At 35.6% G+C, this 16,974-nt stretch overlaps 2 protein-coding genes across 3 annotated transcripts; one reads left to right on the forward strand and one right to left on the reverse strand.

Annotated features, from left to right (window-relative positions):
- Positions 1-1,294: 1,294 nt before the first annotated feature.
- Positions 1,295-6,702, reverse strand: LOC124444401. Of its 2 annotated transcripts, XM_046995011.1 has the most exons (20): positions 6,310-6,702; positions 5,998-6,237; positions 4,700-4,852; positions 4,502-4,564; positions 4,237-4,404; positions 4,037-4,112; positions 3,882-3,960; positions 3,697-3,790; positions 3,524-3,587; positions 3,334-3,416; positions 3,063-3,229; positions 2,955-2,994; positions 2,811-2,870; positions 2,557-2,705; positions 2,444-2,475; positions 2,283-2,378; positions 2,079-2,188; positions 1,902-2,006; positions 1,672-1,801; positions 1,295-1,576 (listed from the first exon to the last, which is right to left on the reverse strand). In XM_046995011.1, the coding sequence occupies exons 2-19, from the start codon at positions 6,028-6,030 to the stop codon at positions 1,787-1,789; spliced, it is 1,587 nt and encodes a 528-aa protein (XP_046850967.1). In that variant the 5' UTR covers positions 6,031-6,237; positions 6,310-6,702; the 3' UTR covers positions 1,295-1,576; positions 1,672-1,786. The 2 variants fall into 2 exon arrangements, with proteins under 2 accessions (XP_046850967.1, XP_046850968.1); XM_046995012.1 differs by lacking the exons at positions 5,998-6,237; positions 6,310-6,702 and having other exon boundaries at positions 4,502-4,597; positions 4,700-4,739.
- On the forward strand, positions 6,696-16,952 carry LOC124444400 (tyrosine-protein phosphatase non-receptor type 11-like). Its single transcript, XM_046995010.1, has 19 exons — positions 6,696-6,865; positions 6,933-7,055; positions 7,924-8,118; positions 8,223-8,345; positions 9,188-9,344; positions 9,807-9,917; positions 10,091-10,187; positions 11,206-11,279; positions 11,608-11,748; positions 11,978-12,112; positions 12,882-13,039; positions 13,330-13,397; positions 13,601-13,677; positions 14,317-14,400; positions 14,748-14,821; positions 15,011-15,104; positions 15,819-15,868; positions 15,986-16,030; positions 16,655-16,952. The coding sequence occupies exons 1-18, from the start codon at positions 6,852-6,854 to the stop codon at positions 16,017-16,019; spliced, it is 1,809 nt and encodes a 602-aa protein (XP_046850966.1). The 5' UTR covers positions 6,696-6,851; the 3' UTR covers positions 16,020-16,030; positions 16,655-16,952.
- Positions 16,953-16,974: the final 22 nt, after the last annotated feature.

Genomic DNA, 16,974 nt, shown 5'->3' on the forward strand with positions numbered 1-16,974 from the left:
TGATAATTTATGTTCAAAGGTAATGAAAATGACAAGTTCATTTTTATCACAACAAAATGATGCAGATAATTGTTGTACAGTATCCACTTTAAATCAATCCAATAATTGTTCTGGGAAAAGTAATCAGTCTGAAAATGGACTGCATGAACACAGCATATGCATGGAAGTTGATGACAGTCATGAAGAAGTAATAGAAATTTCAGATGTATCATTTCATTCATCACAGGGCAATTCAAAAGAAATTGTCCCAGGCTTTGCCATTGATGAAGTTGAATTTCCTACATGTAATGTATTAAAGAGCCAACAAGGTGCTTTCTTGCCACAATGTGAAAAAAATTTTGATGGGTACTCTACTTTTGAAGCAAAGTGTCAGGATGATAAATTTAAAGAAAGATCAAGAGTCAATTCTTCCCCCCCTGGCTTAGAAATTAGAAGCATGGAAGTTGACTCATTTGATTGTGGTTTTCTTTTGAATGACTATATTGATTTTAAAAGACTATTAGCATCTTCTGAAGATATCAGCAAAAAAGAAATCCAATTTTTCTTTCAAAGCTTGCAAGAACAATCAAGTGCTGACATTTTGAAGATATTTACGTTTTTGGAAACGAGCTTAGTTTCAGAAAATACCATCGTTAATCTTATTTACGAGTTTTTATCAACTGAAAACTTCACTTTTCAGACCACTGTGATTTTTGCTGAATATGTTCTTGGCTCGTACATTATTGCAATGCAAAAAGTTGCTTCAAGAAATCTGGTTGTTGCCCTCACATGGTTTTCTCAGAAATGCCCCAAGGCATTTGTTGACGGTACTATGGCGAAGCATTTTGACAGAAAGTGTTTACTGTGGTCACAATGCGACTTAATGGTAAAGATTTCCAAGACAATGCATCGAGAAAGTCTGCAGTACTTTATGATGCAATTGGTGCAATCCAAGAAAGATGAATATGAAACTGTCTGGAATGAACACATGATTACCTTACTGTCAACAGTTATTGATAGACAAATCGATTTTGATGCCGAGCATTTTCAGAAATTAGTAAACTGGCTGCAATTTCAGTCGATGCCCCTTGCAAGTTGCCTGAAATTTACCAAACTTCTTCTTATCTTAATTAAAAAATATGGAAGTCTAGTGAAAAAATCACTACCGTTATTTAAGCAGATGTTGATGGAAAACACCACGTTTTTGAAAAAATCTGCCGTAAGTATGTTGAAAAAACTAGAAAACTAATTGGATTTTCAAGGAAAATTCGCGTAATTTTATTAATACAGTACAGTGATGGCCACAGGAACTTTCCACCAAGTTATAAACTCGCATTCATTGTGTTTACATCATGAATTTGAATGGCGTGAATCATTTTTTTTTATCGTTTTTGATTTGTCTACTTGAGACTCCCCGCTTGTGCTTGGTCCACTACCATCATCTGACAACATGGTGCTGAGATCTGATTTCTTATTGGACAGTGCAATGTCTTTGAGAATGGTCAAAGCCTGGTGAATCATCTCCCATGCTGCATTGTCTGTAGTATCCCGGATATTTAATAATACCTCGCCAAGATTCATGTCTACAATGGTATTCCTAAAATGTTTGGGAATTCACAGACTTGTAAATTTATACCTTTTAGTCGAAAATTTCTGACGTGAAAAAAATACTTTGTTCTCAGTCTTACTTACCTGTCTTCATATGACTCGACAACAGCGAAAATGATCTTGGCGATAACAGTCTGCAGAGCTGTGTCGGTCGTGTGTGAAAACTGCGTAAGAGTAGCTTTTAATTTGCCAGATTCTATCAACTTTTACAACCCTTAACGGTTAATAAAGAAAAAAGTTGTGAAAAATCATGATTGATTTGAAAGAAAGAGTGCGAGTTCACAATTTTCGAAAATGCGTCTACGTTCACTTACGTTTTCATCGGATGCGTAGTACAGCATTATCTTGCCAGCCAAAAGATACAACTGCTCGTCTTCTTCTAACTTTGCCATTGATAATAAATGAAGTAGCAATGTACTCTAAAGCGAAATATCAACGGCCCTATTACAAAAATTAACGGCACTGATCTTTCAACTAAAAATACGGCATACATTATCAAGTATGGAAGCTGGGTTTTCTATTGCAAGTAGTTCCAATGTCTGCAGGGACAATCGCAGTGTCTCACGATCTTCAACTTTTGAAAGTGAAAGCAACGCTTGAACTGAAAAAAATGGAATAAGTAAACAATTATCGAAGACAGCAAGCTTTAGCAACTTTCATTAGCAAGAATATTTGACAAGAACGGCGTAGCCTACCTGAAGACTTATCTAAAGACATGACATAGCGGATTTCGGAACTAAAAGCAAGTTCAAGAAACATTCCAGCAACGATTCTTGAAAGTGGGGCGGATACTAAACAAAAAACATCTCCGTTATTGAAAGCGTTTGGTCAGAGACGTATTAGAGTGCTGAATTACCTTTGGTTGAAACGTGTGACAAGTCATTTAGTCTGTTTAAAAAGGCGGAATGGAATTTATTTTAATGCATTATTGTTTACAAATTGTCACTTTGCATGAAGCAACCAAGTTACCCATTCTCTGCAATGAATGCCAGTTTATTTGCTTCGTTATAAGCAACGATGTAAGACATGGCCGTAACAGCTTCAGTCACAACGCGCATGTCATTGCTTTGGAGTAAAGCAGATAAAGTACGAATTCCACCAACATCAACAAAGTGTCCCTAATTTGTGGGAATTTAGTGACATTGAGAAGTGCGTGAAAAAAAAACATCAAAAAGTTGGAAAACTTCGTCCTCATGAAATGACATGAATACATGTTAATCTACCTGAATCTCAGGAACAGTTAACATTTCTGCTATTGCTTCGGTTGCATACTCTTGGGTTGCCTATGAAAAATATGTGGACGGCTGAGGTGGTTAATCAAACAATTCTGTATATGCTTGGTTGCTGACGATGCAAACTTTACTTACAGAGTCTGTGGACAAGGCCAGGTTTATCAAAACTTGCAATCTGAAAAAAATATCATATCACAATTATCAGATTAAAAATCTGCTGCAATGAATGATGAAATAACTTACCCTCCTTCGTTCACAACTGTCATTTTGGTTTCAATGTTACTCGCGATGAGACCGACCATTTCAAAGGCGGCATTCCGTCTCTCTTTTATTCCTCCAAGTTTAGCACTTCGCAAAACTTTCTCGAGATCTCGTGATTGCACCAATTTATCAACGATAATGTCGCCAACCTTAACATGATATCATACATGACGCATTAAGAGGATTTACCTGATTGAATTCAATAGTTTGGACGTATGTTCAAGATGAGGCATTTCATGAAAACGTGGCTAACCTCATAATGAAAATTTTTGAATAACAGCAGGTCAAGGTTGAGGCTTGCCAGGAGAAATAACGCCTGACCAACATACAGCACAACTGAAAGGTTTTATGAATCGATATTACACCAGTTTGACAGACAAAGTAAAATATTTGTAGTTGCTCATCGCCGCAAATTTCGACAAATGGGTATGCAAACAAGATACCTGACCAGGTAAGAACTTCTTTCGCACGGGTACACGTATTTTCCATCTCTCCGCATGAAAAAGACTAAAGAAAAAATATTTGTGTTATAGCTACATATCAATGTTGCCTTCTCGAAATCAACACTGCTTCTCTTTCTTATAGATGATCGTGTGAGTCTGAGTTGACAAGATACCTGTATTTCCAAAATAAGGTAAACACTCATGGCGGTTGATGCAATGCAATTAAGAAATGACCCGACACCAAAAAATGTCAAATAATGGTTGTTGCTTCGTTAACATAGGAGATACAAAAAGGAAAATCAATATGGATTGATTCTCAATTACCGCTTATTGCACCTCAAGTAAAAAAACATTCAACCTGATGTTATTTCGTCCAACAAAGCCAGCTGACCTCGAGTATGTAGGACAATAGTGCAAACCAAATAACATCAAAGCACCTGAAAAAATCCAAATGGAATTTTTCGCGCTTTGCTAATTCTCCACGATGTAAAAATTGCACGTTTTTGTGTTTACCTGACCAAAATCCGGAATACCAAAAGTAAGTTGAAAATGCCATTAATGTAGCTAGAAAATGAATCCAAAGTATGGCCTACAAAGGAAGGAAACGTTACATTTTAATGTCGATGTTTATTAATTACACGATAATATTGATCGTTGTTTGTTATTGAGTTGACATCACATCAACGAATTTATTGTACATGACCATCATTTACCATAAATTTTTCTAAAAGATTTTCTCGTCTCTTGAAAATTTCGACCTCCTGAATGACGGCTTTATGAGTCTCGTGCAAATGACCGCCCTGGATCAAATCTGGTTTCGCTATCGACGTCAGCGGATCTTCATCGGTATTTACATTTTCATTTGAATCCAAGCTGAGCAACTATAAATTTATGGTGATTAAAAATGATATTCTGATGTACAAAAGATATGTCTGACCCTCCGTCGTCTCCGTAAAAACTCCATTGGGGTTGACTTACATTTGCATTTGTTCTCGCCATTGGAACCATTTTAAGGACGGAGTTATCAAGAATACCATATTCCTTAGCAAAGAAGAAGATGGTTCGAATTTATTTCTATGGCGAAGAATGAAAGTCAGTAACGAGAACCAACGACTTAACATGTACGTATGAAATTTTAACATCTTTGCATTTGTTCATATATTTATGGCTTCTTACGTCGAATGTATGACAGTCTCTCAAATATTCTCCTTTGAATCTCAACCTGAATTGATAATGATTTTTGTCAAGTTCGTGTAGAATATGAAGGAGGTGGGCTCTTGCCCTTGCGATCGTATCACTGGAATGACACACCAATGTGAAAGTCTTGAACTGAAATTGAATGAACGAAGAATACTTTTCATTTACGTACTAGTAATTAACGTTCAGGGACCGGTTGCACGAAGCCTGGATAGCGTTATCCATTGGATAGCAACAATTTTCAAACTTGTAAAAAACATGTCTATGTTTTTCTTACGACAAAGAAATTTCGTAATCTTCGAAACAATATTTTATTTCAATGATTGCTCAGTTCGAATCTTATACTTTTTGCTTTTTAAAAGTTTTATAAAAGTTTAAAAAACTTGCTATCCAATGGATAACGCTATACTGGCTTCGTGCAACCGGCCCCATATGGACTTTAAGTGTTTATAACGCGAGATTTCATCGCGAATTTCTTTGACTGTAATGCAAAGAACATACAAAATGACTTTATAATCACTTTAGTAGAATTGCTTTTTTTACTTTTTCCTGCAGATTTGTAATTTTATTCGTTGTGCAGTGAAACTGATAACAATTTGAAGGTTATCGATTTTCCATATCTTTAGAACGTTTTATGCACAAATACAATAGTTTAATGAATAAATGTGTAGATGAATGTTTTTGTAAAGGTGCAAATGTTTGATGTTTTAATGTCGACGATCGACAAAAAAATTATTTACCAATGCTAATTATGCAATGTGATGTCATAACGATGTCATTCGCCTAGAGAAGAAAAGTTGCATATCTAAAAAAAGAAATGAAAAATCACACAATTCTACTGAAGAAGTCGGAGAGTCATTTTAAATTTTCTTTACAATACAATCAGAGAACATTATGGTAAAAACTTCGTGTCAAAAACTCGATGGAAATGTTAGCAGCAATCAGGGCTGAAACTACAACGTTAATTGGGGGGGTGGGGTGAATATTCATATAACCCCCAATTAACGTTCTAGTTTCAGCCCTGGCAGCAATCGATGAATTTCTTTTATGAATATGAAATATGATATGGACGTAGGAGCATTGGCATTATTTTGCCGACAAAATACACTGCTAGTTCTCAAACTATAAGAATTGTACACGCAACGTTATTGTGTTTTACAGAATCGTTTTCCTTGCTACGTTGGTGCAGTGAATTTTAACATGTCACATAAATCTTGACGACTTTCTTGTTTATAAAATATTTTATCAAATGTTAACAGCATTTGTCGTTGCCTTACCTGAAATAGCTTACTTTCGACATAAACAATCATTCTTTATCAAATCAGATCATGCCAAGTTCCATTTCATCGTTCATATATGTTATTAAATCTCATTTTGTTACATTCTCCTGTTGCTAAGTTGTTGTTTTTCCATATCAATGCGTGACAGTCCCGCATATTTTGTTAAACACACGAGATTAATGATGGTTAAAGTTCCTGTTGGGGAAGCATTGTTTCCACACATCATTCTACACCATTCTACATTAATTATGAATAATTAGGAAGTTAGGAGTTTACAAAAATTACAAAATATTTTTTCGAACAATAAACCTCAGAGCTCTTGTGGCTGTGTCACTGTGTCAACGCAGGCACGAAAATTGCTTAGCAACCTTTTTAAACTATTCTAAACATTTAGCGGTATTCAGTATTCCCTGAATAGGAATTTTCTATAACATAAACAGCAAACAGCGAATATTTATTGACGCCCAAATTTCCGTGAAATTCATGTGGTCTTGACCTTGTAAAGACAGGATCATCTCATCGTCACATCATCTCATTTCATCAACCGTACACAAATATTCTTTATTAGTAAAAGTTGCGACTTTCTTGTCTATTCTTTTCCATAAATAATCAATTTCGTGCTTGGTCGAGCATTGATTTATGATCCCGTATTAGGCATGCAAAACACGCTTTGTCACTATGACTTTGTTTAGAAGATATCAATCCAGACTAACTATCGAGCCCAGAGTGTCATAGGTCGCTTACTTCCTCGAAGACTTCAGTGTTTACCAATTGTAACATTTCGTCCGTGTTGAATAGAAATATATCCAATGAATTATTATTGATTGCAAAACGACAATAAGCCAGGAAATATGGGCTCTCGAAGGTTTGATGCTTCTTATAGTTGAGCGTAAAATTACATTTGCTTATTATGTTGTACGTTTCTTCTCTAGGTGGTTTCATGGTCGTATCACAGGCCACGATGCCGAGCGACTTCTTTTAGAGAGAGGTTTCGATGGTAGCTTTTTGGTACGGCCAAGTCAAAGTAACCCGGGCGATTTTACCTTGTCTGTTAGGTAGGATGTATTTACCGTTATTTTATAAGACAATTGAGGCAGAACTTGTATATAATAGTTGCGTATATTCTTCATGCATGCGGTTCTAATACCTAAGATGTACCTGTTCAGTGTCAACACAATACATATGTTGTTGCTTGTTCATATTTTCGGAACTCTGGAGTGTTTGAAAAGATGTAACAAACACTCAATTAGACTTATAATATGGCGCTAATCAACTGCTATTAAAATTTATGTGTTTTCCGTATTTCGGAAAATGAAACTAGACGACACGTTTGTGCTCGTTTGCTACATATTTCTTCCCAGTTGTGGCCAATATTTATGGCATTTCATTATGACTTATGTCCAAATATGTCCTTAATTAAATTTTGTGGCTTTGAAGATGAGGGGGAAGTATGGATTCTCTAACCGAATGCTGTTTAATTAGTTATTCGCCGGTTACGAAATGTAACAAAAAGAAATTCGAAACTTGAAATTAATGTCGCGTTGTTCAGATCAGATTCTTGAAAAATCAAAGAGTGCTCCTGAAGAGTGCTATTTATTCGAAAAGAGTGCTCCTGAAGAGTTATCTAGAAACACACGTTCTATATTTTGGACGCATGAATTATGATTTCGATCGAGTAACTTTAATTATGTCCGAATAATGGCATATTTAGCACATTGAAGGAAGTGTGTACTCCAAGATTAGTTTATGGTCACATGAACTGCCTTACTTTGCATAATGTTTTTGTCTTTCTGATTTTTCTTGCCTCTTCCACACCTTCATTACCTGCTGATAGCTGAGAATATTTTTCTTTATATTAAATGTTTTCAAAAGATTATCTAACTTTTACCACGATAAGTGAAAGGATGTTTATGCTATTTTTAGACGTGGGGATGAAGTAACACACATTAAGATCCAAAACAGTGGGGATTTCTATGATTTATATGGTGGCGAAACGTTTGCCACCCTTTCGGAACTGGTTTTGTATTACACTGAATCACGAGGACAACTAAGAGAAAAAACTGGTGAAACCATCAATCTAAAATATCCACTTAACTCAACAGATCCTACAACAGAAAGGTATTGCCATCATCAGTACTTCAAATTTGCTGTTTTTGTGCTTTTTAAAATTAGCAAAAGTGCCTGTGAAATCATGAACTGTTATCTAAATCTAAAATCTTTAGGTGGTTTCATGGCCATATCTCTAGCCGAGAAGCAGAGACGGTGATGCTTGATAAAGGCAAAAATGGCAGCTTTCTTGTTCGTGAAAGTCAAAGTAAACCAGGGGATTTTGTCTTAACTGTTCGGTAATACTTTATACTTTACTGTAATACTGTAAAATTGTTAGATCAAAATCATGGAGTAAAGTGTTGTAGGTTGTTTTTATAAATGTGACCTAGATGTTGCAAGACACTCTTTAAAGTATTTTACATATGTAAATGTTGCAATTAGATTACTAGAATCTTTTTTCAAGGGCATACTGGTCAGGGATGAGAAGACAAGAACTTGTTGTGGGCTCCTGACATTATAGTCCCCCTTACATAGGCATGGGATGATTAATAATTAGGGGGGGGCTCATATTTATGTATGCATGTTGTAATCTGTTGAAAACAATGGATTTTAAAGAAATTTAGCAATGCATATAATACATGTTTGAATATGACCCTCCCTCCCCCAGTTAGTGACCTTTTTGTGCCAACGGCCCCTTACACGACAAATAAAAATTACAAAAGTTAACAAAAAATATGAAATACACAACAGTTTATAAAAGCAATTTCTGTACAACAGTTGAATATTATCAAGTTTGCTTTGCTTTTAATCCGGCAAGTTCAGCACGTCTCTGAGTAAGCTTGAAATTATCGGAGTATCTACGTAAAATTTAACAGTTTTAATGGAAAGAATTGTTGTGCTTTGACAGATTTCACTTGCAAACGGAGAGTTTCGATGAAGGTTCGCGCGATTTCATCTAAATTTACAATTTTTGAACTTCGAAAATTTGTAACGTTAATTGCGGAAGCGTGTTTTAAAACATCGCCTGAAATCGACTTAAATTATTTAATTACTATCATTTTACTCTTCCATGCTACGATGTTTTAGGATGCGTGTTTTTTCGGGAACCGAAATTCGCATTTTTCCATTTCTAAATTAGCATCGATGATAACGTCACACATGTAAAAATTCGCTTCGATGGCTCTCACTATGACGTCGGTGGTGGGGAGAAGTTTTTCAGCCTAAAAGATCTTGTTGAGCATTATAAGAAGAGTCCCATGGTGGAAAAGAGTGGTCGCGTTGTTCAGCTTAGAGTGGTAAGTGTACACGAAGGTTGACATTTTAGATACGTTTCTACAGTTAGTAAGCCGTCTTCTTTGCTTGTACTTCATTCAAATGCGGTGATTTGTTCCAATTGTTGTAATTAGCTCGCAAATGTAGTAATTTGTTCTCAAATGTAGTAATGTGGTCCCAAATGTTTGAATTTGCTCGCAAATGTAGTAATTTGTTCCCAATTGTAGTAGTTTTGTCTCAAATGTGTTAATTTGTTCCCAAATGTCGTAATTTGTTCCAAATTGTTGTAATTTGCTCCAAATGTAGTAATTAACTCGCAAATGTAGTAATTAATTCGCAAATTTATAAGTATAATAACCGTTCAGGCATAAACGTTTGTGCAATATGGCGTGGTCCGCTAAACGATAATGAGTCCTCAAACCATGGTCAAACAAATGACAGAAAATAAAACTTCAGTAGTAAGGAGTTGCAATTTTTTTCTTTAGCCATACAATGCTACCAGAATCAACGCCTCGAGTATCGAAGACAGAGTTAGTGAATTGTCCAAAGATAATGGAAATGTGGACGGCAAAGGAGGATTCTGGGAAGAATTTGAAGTAATATGACAATATTTTTTGACCTATTTGATTTTTCAAGTTGTACCACTTTCAGTTCTCGTTTCGCGCACTTTTAAAGAAAATGTTGCATATATTTTTCATTTGCTAATAAATAATGACACGCCCTTTACTTGATATTAAAGTTATTTTCTGCATGCTTGTCTTTTTTATAGAATCTCCAGCAACAAGAGTGCAAGCACTTGTATAAAAGAGATGAAGGAAGAAAACCTCAAAATAAGTCTAAAAATCGATACAAGAATATTCTTCCTTGTACGTATTATTGAAGAATTTTTTCAATATTGTGTCCCATTAAACTGCCCCTGCATTAAATGTTGAACTGCGCCTCCATAAGTGTTGAACCGTCCCTCCATTAAATGTTGATCCGCCCCTGCATTAAATGTTGAACCGCCCCTGCATTAAGTGGAAACAATGGAGATGTGGTTGTTAGCATAATACGATCTAATGGTTCATAACATTGGACTGACACAATGGCCTAAATAAGTATGATACGTCATACGAAGTTAGTAACCATGCCAACTTACTTTTCATATGACGTGCTTGCTGCTTGTTTAAAGTATTAAGATGTTATCATTTGCTTAATTTCAATGAACCAACCAACGATAACGCTATATTGTTAATAATGCAACCACACAACGTTCTCGACCTACTGAAGTCGCTTTCATGAAGCTCGTTCTAGTCCTTTACACACCATTATGAAGCTCGTTCTAGTCCTTTACACGCCATTATGAAGCTCGTTCTAGTCCTTTACACACCATTATGAAGCTCGTTCTAGTCCTTTACACGCCATTATGAAGCTCGTTCTAGTCCTTTACACGCCATTATGAAGCTCGTTCTAGTCCTTTACACGCCATTATGAAGCTCGTTCTAGTCCTTTACACACCATTATGAAGCTCGTTCTAGTCCTTTACACGCCATTATGAAGCTCGTTCTAGTCCTTTACAAACCATTATGAAGCTCGTTCTAGTCCTTTACACGCCATTCACTATAGTATAAAATAAATATCCAAATGCGGAATTTAATATGCCGTTTTTCAACGTCATTCATTTGTTTACCACTGAACTAAGACGGAGAGAACAGACTCTCTTCCCTCCATTTACGTTCAATATATTTTCTGAAAGGTATAAATTTGATGGTGACTACTCCTAATTTATCCTTTTTTCCTTTTGGAAATTAACGATGAAACGTCTGTCCTTTCCCCATTTTGCGTCAGTAAATGCACGTCTTAGATCTGAACATTATTTTAACGACTTTTTTTATCTCTTCGCAGTTGATCATAGCCGTGTGGTGCTTTCTCTCCAAAACGAAGAAGGTCACGACTACATTAACGCAAACTACATCAATGTAAGTTATGTGTATTCAGTGATAAACGACTGTAGTTTGAAATGCTGCGCTGCGAATTTTCACATACATGGATTTGAGCATGGATGTTATTTTTTTTAAAGTTATTGATCAAAGAACAAATTTTGTTTTAAAATTCGTAGCTTGCAAATGTGTTAGTGTATGCCATTTTACAGCTATACAGCTGATTGATCGCGCTGCGCTGAATGTGCCAATCACTGATAATGTTCTTGATCAGATGACTACAAATTGATATTTGAAAGTTGTATCTTTGAGCTTTGTAACTTTACAACTTTTATAGAGTTTCTTCCTTGTTTTCCATTCACCACAGGGCTTACTCGATGGCCAAGAAAAACGATACATTGCAACGCAAGGTTGTCTACCTGTTACAGTCAACGACTTTTGGGCGATGATATGGCAAGATAACTGTCGTGTGATTGTCATGACAACCAAGGAAGTCGAAAGGGGTCGAGTAAGTTACGTTGCTCGAATTTTTCATAATTTTTGCCAGTGGCGACCCATTTTCATTGACTATAACATAAAATTTAGTAACGTTTTCTTCATCTTTTTGTAACGTTTTCTTCATCTTTTTGTCATATTTGGGTTCAGTTTATTTTGACAAAGTGGTTATTGCATTCTGTGTATGTGTGAGCTGGATTTTTGTTCATTTGATCCTGTCATGTAAATGTTGTTTGATTCAGACAAAATGTACCCGTTATTGGCCAGATGATAAACAAATGATCAAAATTTATGGAAAATTCAGCGTGATGTTAAAAGAGGAAGAACACACAGCAAACTATATTTTCAGAGAAATGAAAGTTTGGCCAGAGGCGACGGTAAGTATGACTAGTTTATGATGTTAACACTTTAAGTAGTCGCTTGTTTACATCGTGTTTTTATTTCTACTCGTGACATCGTTTGTTCGAAGAGAAGTGATGAATAATGAATAGGTGCTACATATTATGATAGAATCGTATTCATTATTCTCTGGAATATGGGTCTAGGAAGATCCATAAGGATTGATAAGGGGAGGCGGGGGCGATTGTATATATATATGCATGATATGCAGTATTAAGTTCCTTTCAAAGCCATTGTTTCCAAAGGATTATAACATGCATGTTTGAATATCAACTTTTCCAATTATCGTTCTTCATACGCCCGTGCTTTTAAAGACTGAACAACGGCGGAACATATGTTTAGTCATCTCGAATAGTAATGGTTATGTTTCAAAAATCTTTCAAACTATACAACATTGTTTCCTGTGATTTGTCATATACGTTGACGAATACACTTGTAGGAAATGATTTGTTCTTGTTTGATATCGTAAACACATCCGACATAAAATTATCTAATTATAAAGATCAACTAAGTGTCATTTTGGTTGTAAAATTTCAAAAGATTCCATGTATTAAATGCCCCACCATCAAACTGTATTATTTTAATTCGCGGTGACAGAACATAAATGTACGGGGGTTTTTCGCACTCCCCCCCCCCTTAATTTTATGATGATGTCACTATCTTTTTACAGCCGGTGGTAGAACATAAATGTACGTTTTTTTCGCTCTCCCCCCCTAATTTTATGATGATGTCACTATCTTTTTACAGCAAAGTGTTGAACCACGAAGTGTATATCAGTTTCATTACATGGGATGGCCTGATCATGGTGTACCTGATGATCCTAGCTCCGTCCTGAATATCCTCGATGATGTTAACCTCAAACAGGATCATATTCAAGGCGCAGGACCAATCGTTGTACATTGCAGGTAAGCCTAGACATTAAGTGGACTGATTGATCGTTGTAGCGACAAGTACCCTTACGTATGTGACTCCAGAATGCCAGAAGTTTGTTTATGAGGAAATTTTTGTCATTACACATTTTTAACTAATACAGACATGACTGTTTGATATATCACGATTTTTTTACATGCAATGCATCCTGCAAGCAAATATTTTGCCTAGTCATTATTTTTTTCTCGATTGTTGCGGATGAAAATGAAAAAAAATATCATTCTTTATGCAATAATAATCTCTTTTTATGTTTCTCTTATCAAAGTGCTGGCATTGGTAGGACTGGTACGTTCATTGTCATAGATATGTTGATACATATTCTCAAGGAGCAAGGTGAGATTATTTACACATTCAAGGAGATGCTGCAGATAGTTACAGGCTTTATTCAATCAGGATAACATCATTAATGAACAGTTCACCTTAGATGCGGCCATATCAATATGTGCAGCGACATAAGAAATATAATGTTTTTGTGTTTTATTCAATCGCGAGCTTTCATGTCACGTCTAACGGCTATGTTTCGTTGTTCTTTGTAGGCTTAAACAGTGAAATTGATATCAAACAAGCCATATTAAACGTAAGGGCGCAGAGGTCAGGAATGGTACAGACAGAGGTATTACTTGATATATTGTTAAAGCCATATTTTCTGTTGAATCGATAACTCATCTTAATCCTAAACTTACCATCAGGTAACGAAACCTAGTGGTGTAGTATGGGGTAGCCATCTTGCTTAGATAGAACCGTTATACTCGTGGTCATTTCCCTAGGAATTGATTGTTTTAATAGTAAGACGTCATAACAATGTGGCTAGATGAGATTAAACTAATCATGACATAAATAAGAGTGATTTTAAACTAGCACCGTGACACTGGGTTCAAGTGTACGCGACTAAGGAATAGCCAATAGGATAGTCGTAAATTTTTTTTCGTGTTCACCGTGACACTGGGTTCAACTGTACGCGACTAAGGAATAGCCAACAGGATAGTCGTAAATGTTTTTTCGTGTTCACCGTGACACTGGGTTCAACTGTACGCGACTAAGGAATAGCCAATAGGCTAGTCGTAAATGTTTTTTCGTGTTCACCGTGACACTGGGTTCTACTGTACGCGACTAAGGAATAGCCAATAGGCTAGTCGTAAATGTTTTTTCGTGTTCACCGTGACACTGGGTTCAACTGTACGCGACTAAGGAATAGCCAACAGGCTAGTCGTGAATGTTTTTTCGTGTTCAGCGATTTCTTTCATTTATCTAGGCTCAATATAAGTTCATATACATTGCACTGCAGTATCATATTTCTTCTGAGAATATTCGCCTGGCTGGTCGTTCTCAACTAGACGTAAGCCTATCATATTTACGTCCTTCCTTTGCAGTTGTAAATGAATGTGCTGCCTCTCCCGTTTCCAACACATTTTAACAATGTTTGTAGGGTTTATTGATATGTGTTTTAATGAACCCCAAAGAATAGGGAAGGGATTGTTTTGTGCATTTCTGAGAAGATGTATTTTGAAAAAAAATTAGCTGCTATGATTTTAATGAAGTAAATTGTTTGAACAAGACGGGACTTGTTCACCTTCACCTTCATCTAGACGGGACTAAACTGACATTTTTAGCCATTCAAACTCATATTGTTGCTTTAGTGTTTTTGATTAATTAAGTGTGACGATTTTGTTTTATATATTGCAGCTCTCTCAGCTACACGTCAGTTCCTTTGATAACGAAGAACCAACTCCTCCAATACCAGTCCGTAGCTTTCCAAGGTCAGTTTAATGAATATTTAGCACAAATGCCTGGTAGGTTGAACATACAGAATAGTTTCATTACACGTAGCAAGAGACATTTGATAAAATTATCACCATAATGTGTTGGGAAGGAACCCCACCCCTCTCTTTCATTCCCACAATGCCTTTATCTTGGTGAAGAAATATGTTGATGTTTTATAATTGTAGGGGCTCAAACAGGAAAAATAGCGGTCGCTCTCAATTTCCTCGACCAACTCAACCACCTCCCGCGTCTGTGTCTGAGACTGTGAACGGTTCCCAGGTTTTTATCTTTAAATTTTTAATGACACGCTGTGTGTTTATAAATATGAGCATGAAGCTTTTGAGATTTATTGTTATTAATCACATGCAGTAAAGCACTAAATGGACAATTTCTACATTTTGTTAATATTAAATGCTTTCCAATAAAACATGAAATGAAACGTTTCTACAGTAGATTAATATAAATTACTGTTCAATAAAACATGAAATGGAACGTTTCTACATTAGATTATTATCAATTACTGTCCAATAAAACATGGAATTGACCATCTCTACATTAGATTAATAACAATTACTGTCCAATAAAACATGGAATGAAACGTTTCTACAGTAGATTAATATAAATTACTGTTCAATAAAACATGAAAAGGAGCGTTTCTACATTAGATTAATATCAATTACTGTCCAATAAAACATGGAATTGACCATCTCTACATTAGATTAATAACAATTACTGTCCAATAAAACATGAAAAGGAGCGTTTCTACATTAGATTAATATCAATTACTGTCCAATAAAATATGGAACTGACCATCTCTACATTAAAATATAACAAAAACTTGGAAAATCCATTAAGATACCCAATTGTAAAATGGAAAATATTCCTCAATTTTGTGGAGTTGTTGATTGAAGATTGTTTATGACGTTGTGATGTGCTCTCCAAGCGACATGTTTTGCAAGTTTTGCTAATCAATGTGACTATTGGATTTTTTAGACTCACAATGGCGTTTTAGAAGAAGAGGCGCCTCCCATCCCTGCGAGAACGTAAGTGTTTGAGGTCCTCCCCCCTCTACTCATGGATGTAATCTAATGAAAGAGAAAATAGAATTTCACTGTTGCGTAAAGTTTAAATTTGATACCAACGTATTTTAATTTATTTAGAATTGTTTCACAAGTAGATGGGAGTGTGGCATAGTTTTTCGTAAGGTGCGTAAAGCGATCTTTTCGTTTTTGTTATTTTTTATTGAAATTATTCTCTATAGTATGTGAATATCGATGAAGTGTTCTATGTTATGGGCATTGCATCGATTCCCTATAGTATGTGAATATCGATGAAGTGTTCTATGTTATGGGCATTGCATCGATTCCCTATAGTATGTGAATATTGATGAAGTGTTCTATGTTATGGGCATTGCATCGATTCCCTATAGTATGTGAATATCGATGAAGTGTTCTATGTTATGGGCATTGCATCGATTCCCTATATATCGATGAAGTGTTCTATGTTATGGGCATTGCATCGATTCCATAGTGTGTGAATATTGATGAAGTGTTCTATGTTATGGGCATTGCATCGATTCCCTATAGTATGTGAATATCGATGAAGTGTTCTATGTTATGGGCATTGCATCGATTCCCTATAGTATGTGAATATCGATGAAGTGTTCTATGTTATGGGCATTGCATCGATTCCCTATAGTATGTGAATATTGATGAAGTGCTCTATGTTATGGGCATTGCATCGATTCCCTATAGTATGTGAATATTGATGAAGTGTTCTATGTTATGGGCATTGCATCGATTGGATAAATGAAATTTTGCATTTTCTAGAACAAATCGCAGAGTATTTATACGTGCAAATTTTTTATATCGATCTTTGGTGTACAGCGTAAGATAGCAATAGTGATTAAAGGTATCCACGAAATATGAACGAACAGTACGTGGTACTAAAATATTACCAAAGACGGAGCGAATAACATATCAGTTGGTCGATAAATTTTGCAAATTCTTGATTTCTAATCAATCAAATCAAGTGGTAACAATATTGATCAATCTATAAAAGCTAATTATTATGTGTTTTTTTGCTAAGCCAACTGCCTAAACTTTATTAATAAATTACATAAAAGAGTGTTTGTGTATCTTGAATAAAT

Source organism: Xenia sp. Carnegie-2017, unplaced genomic scaffold (genome assembly GCF_021976095.1).
Source record: "Xenia sp. Carnegie-2017 unplaced genomic scaffold, XeniaSp_v1 HiC_scaffold_21, whole genome shotgun sequence".
NCBI classification, from domain to species: Eukaryota; Metazoa; Cnidaria; class Anthozoa; order Malacalcyonacea; family Xeniidae; genus Xenia; species Xenia sp. Carnegie-2017.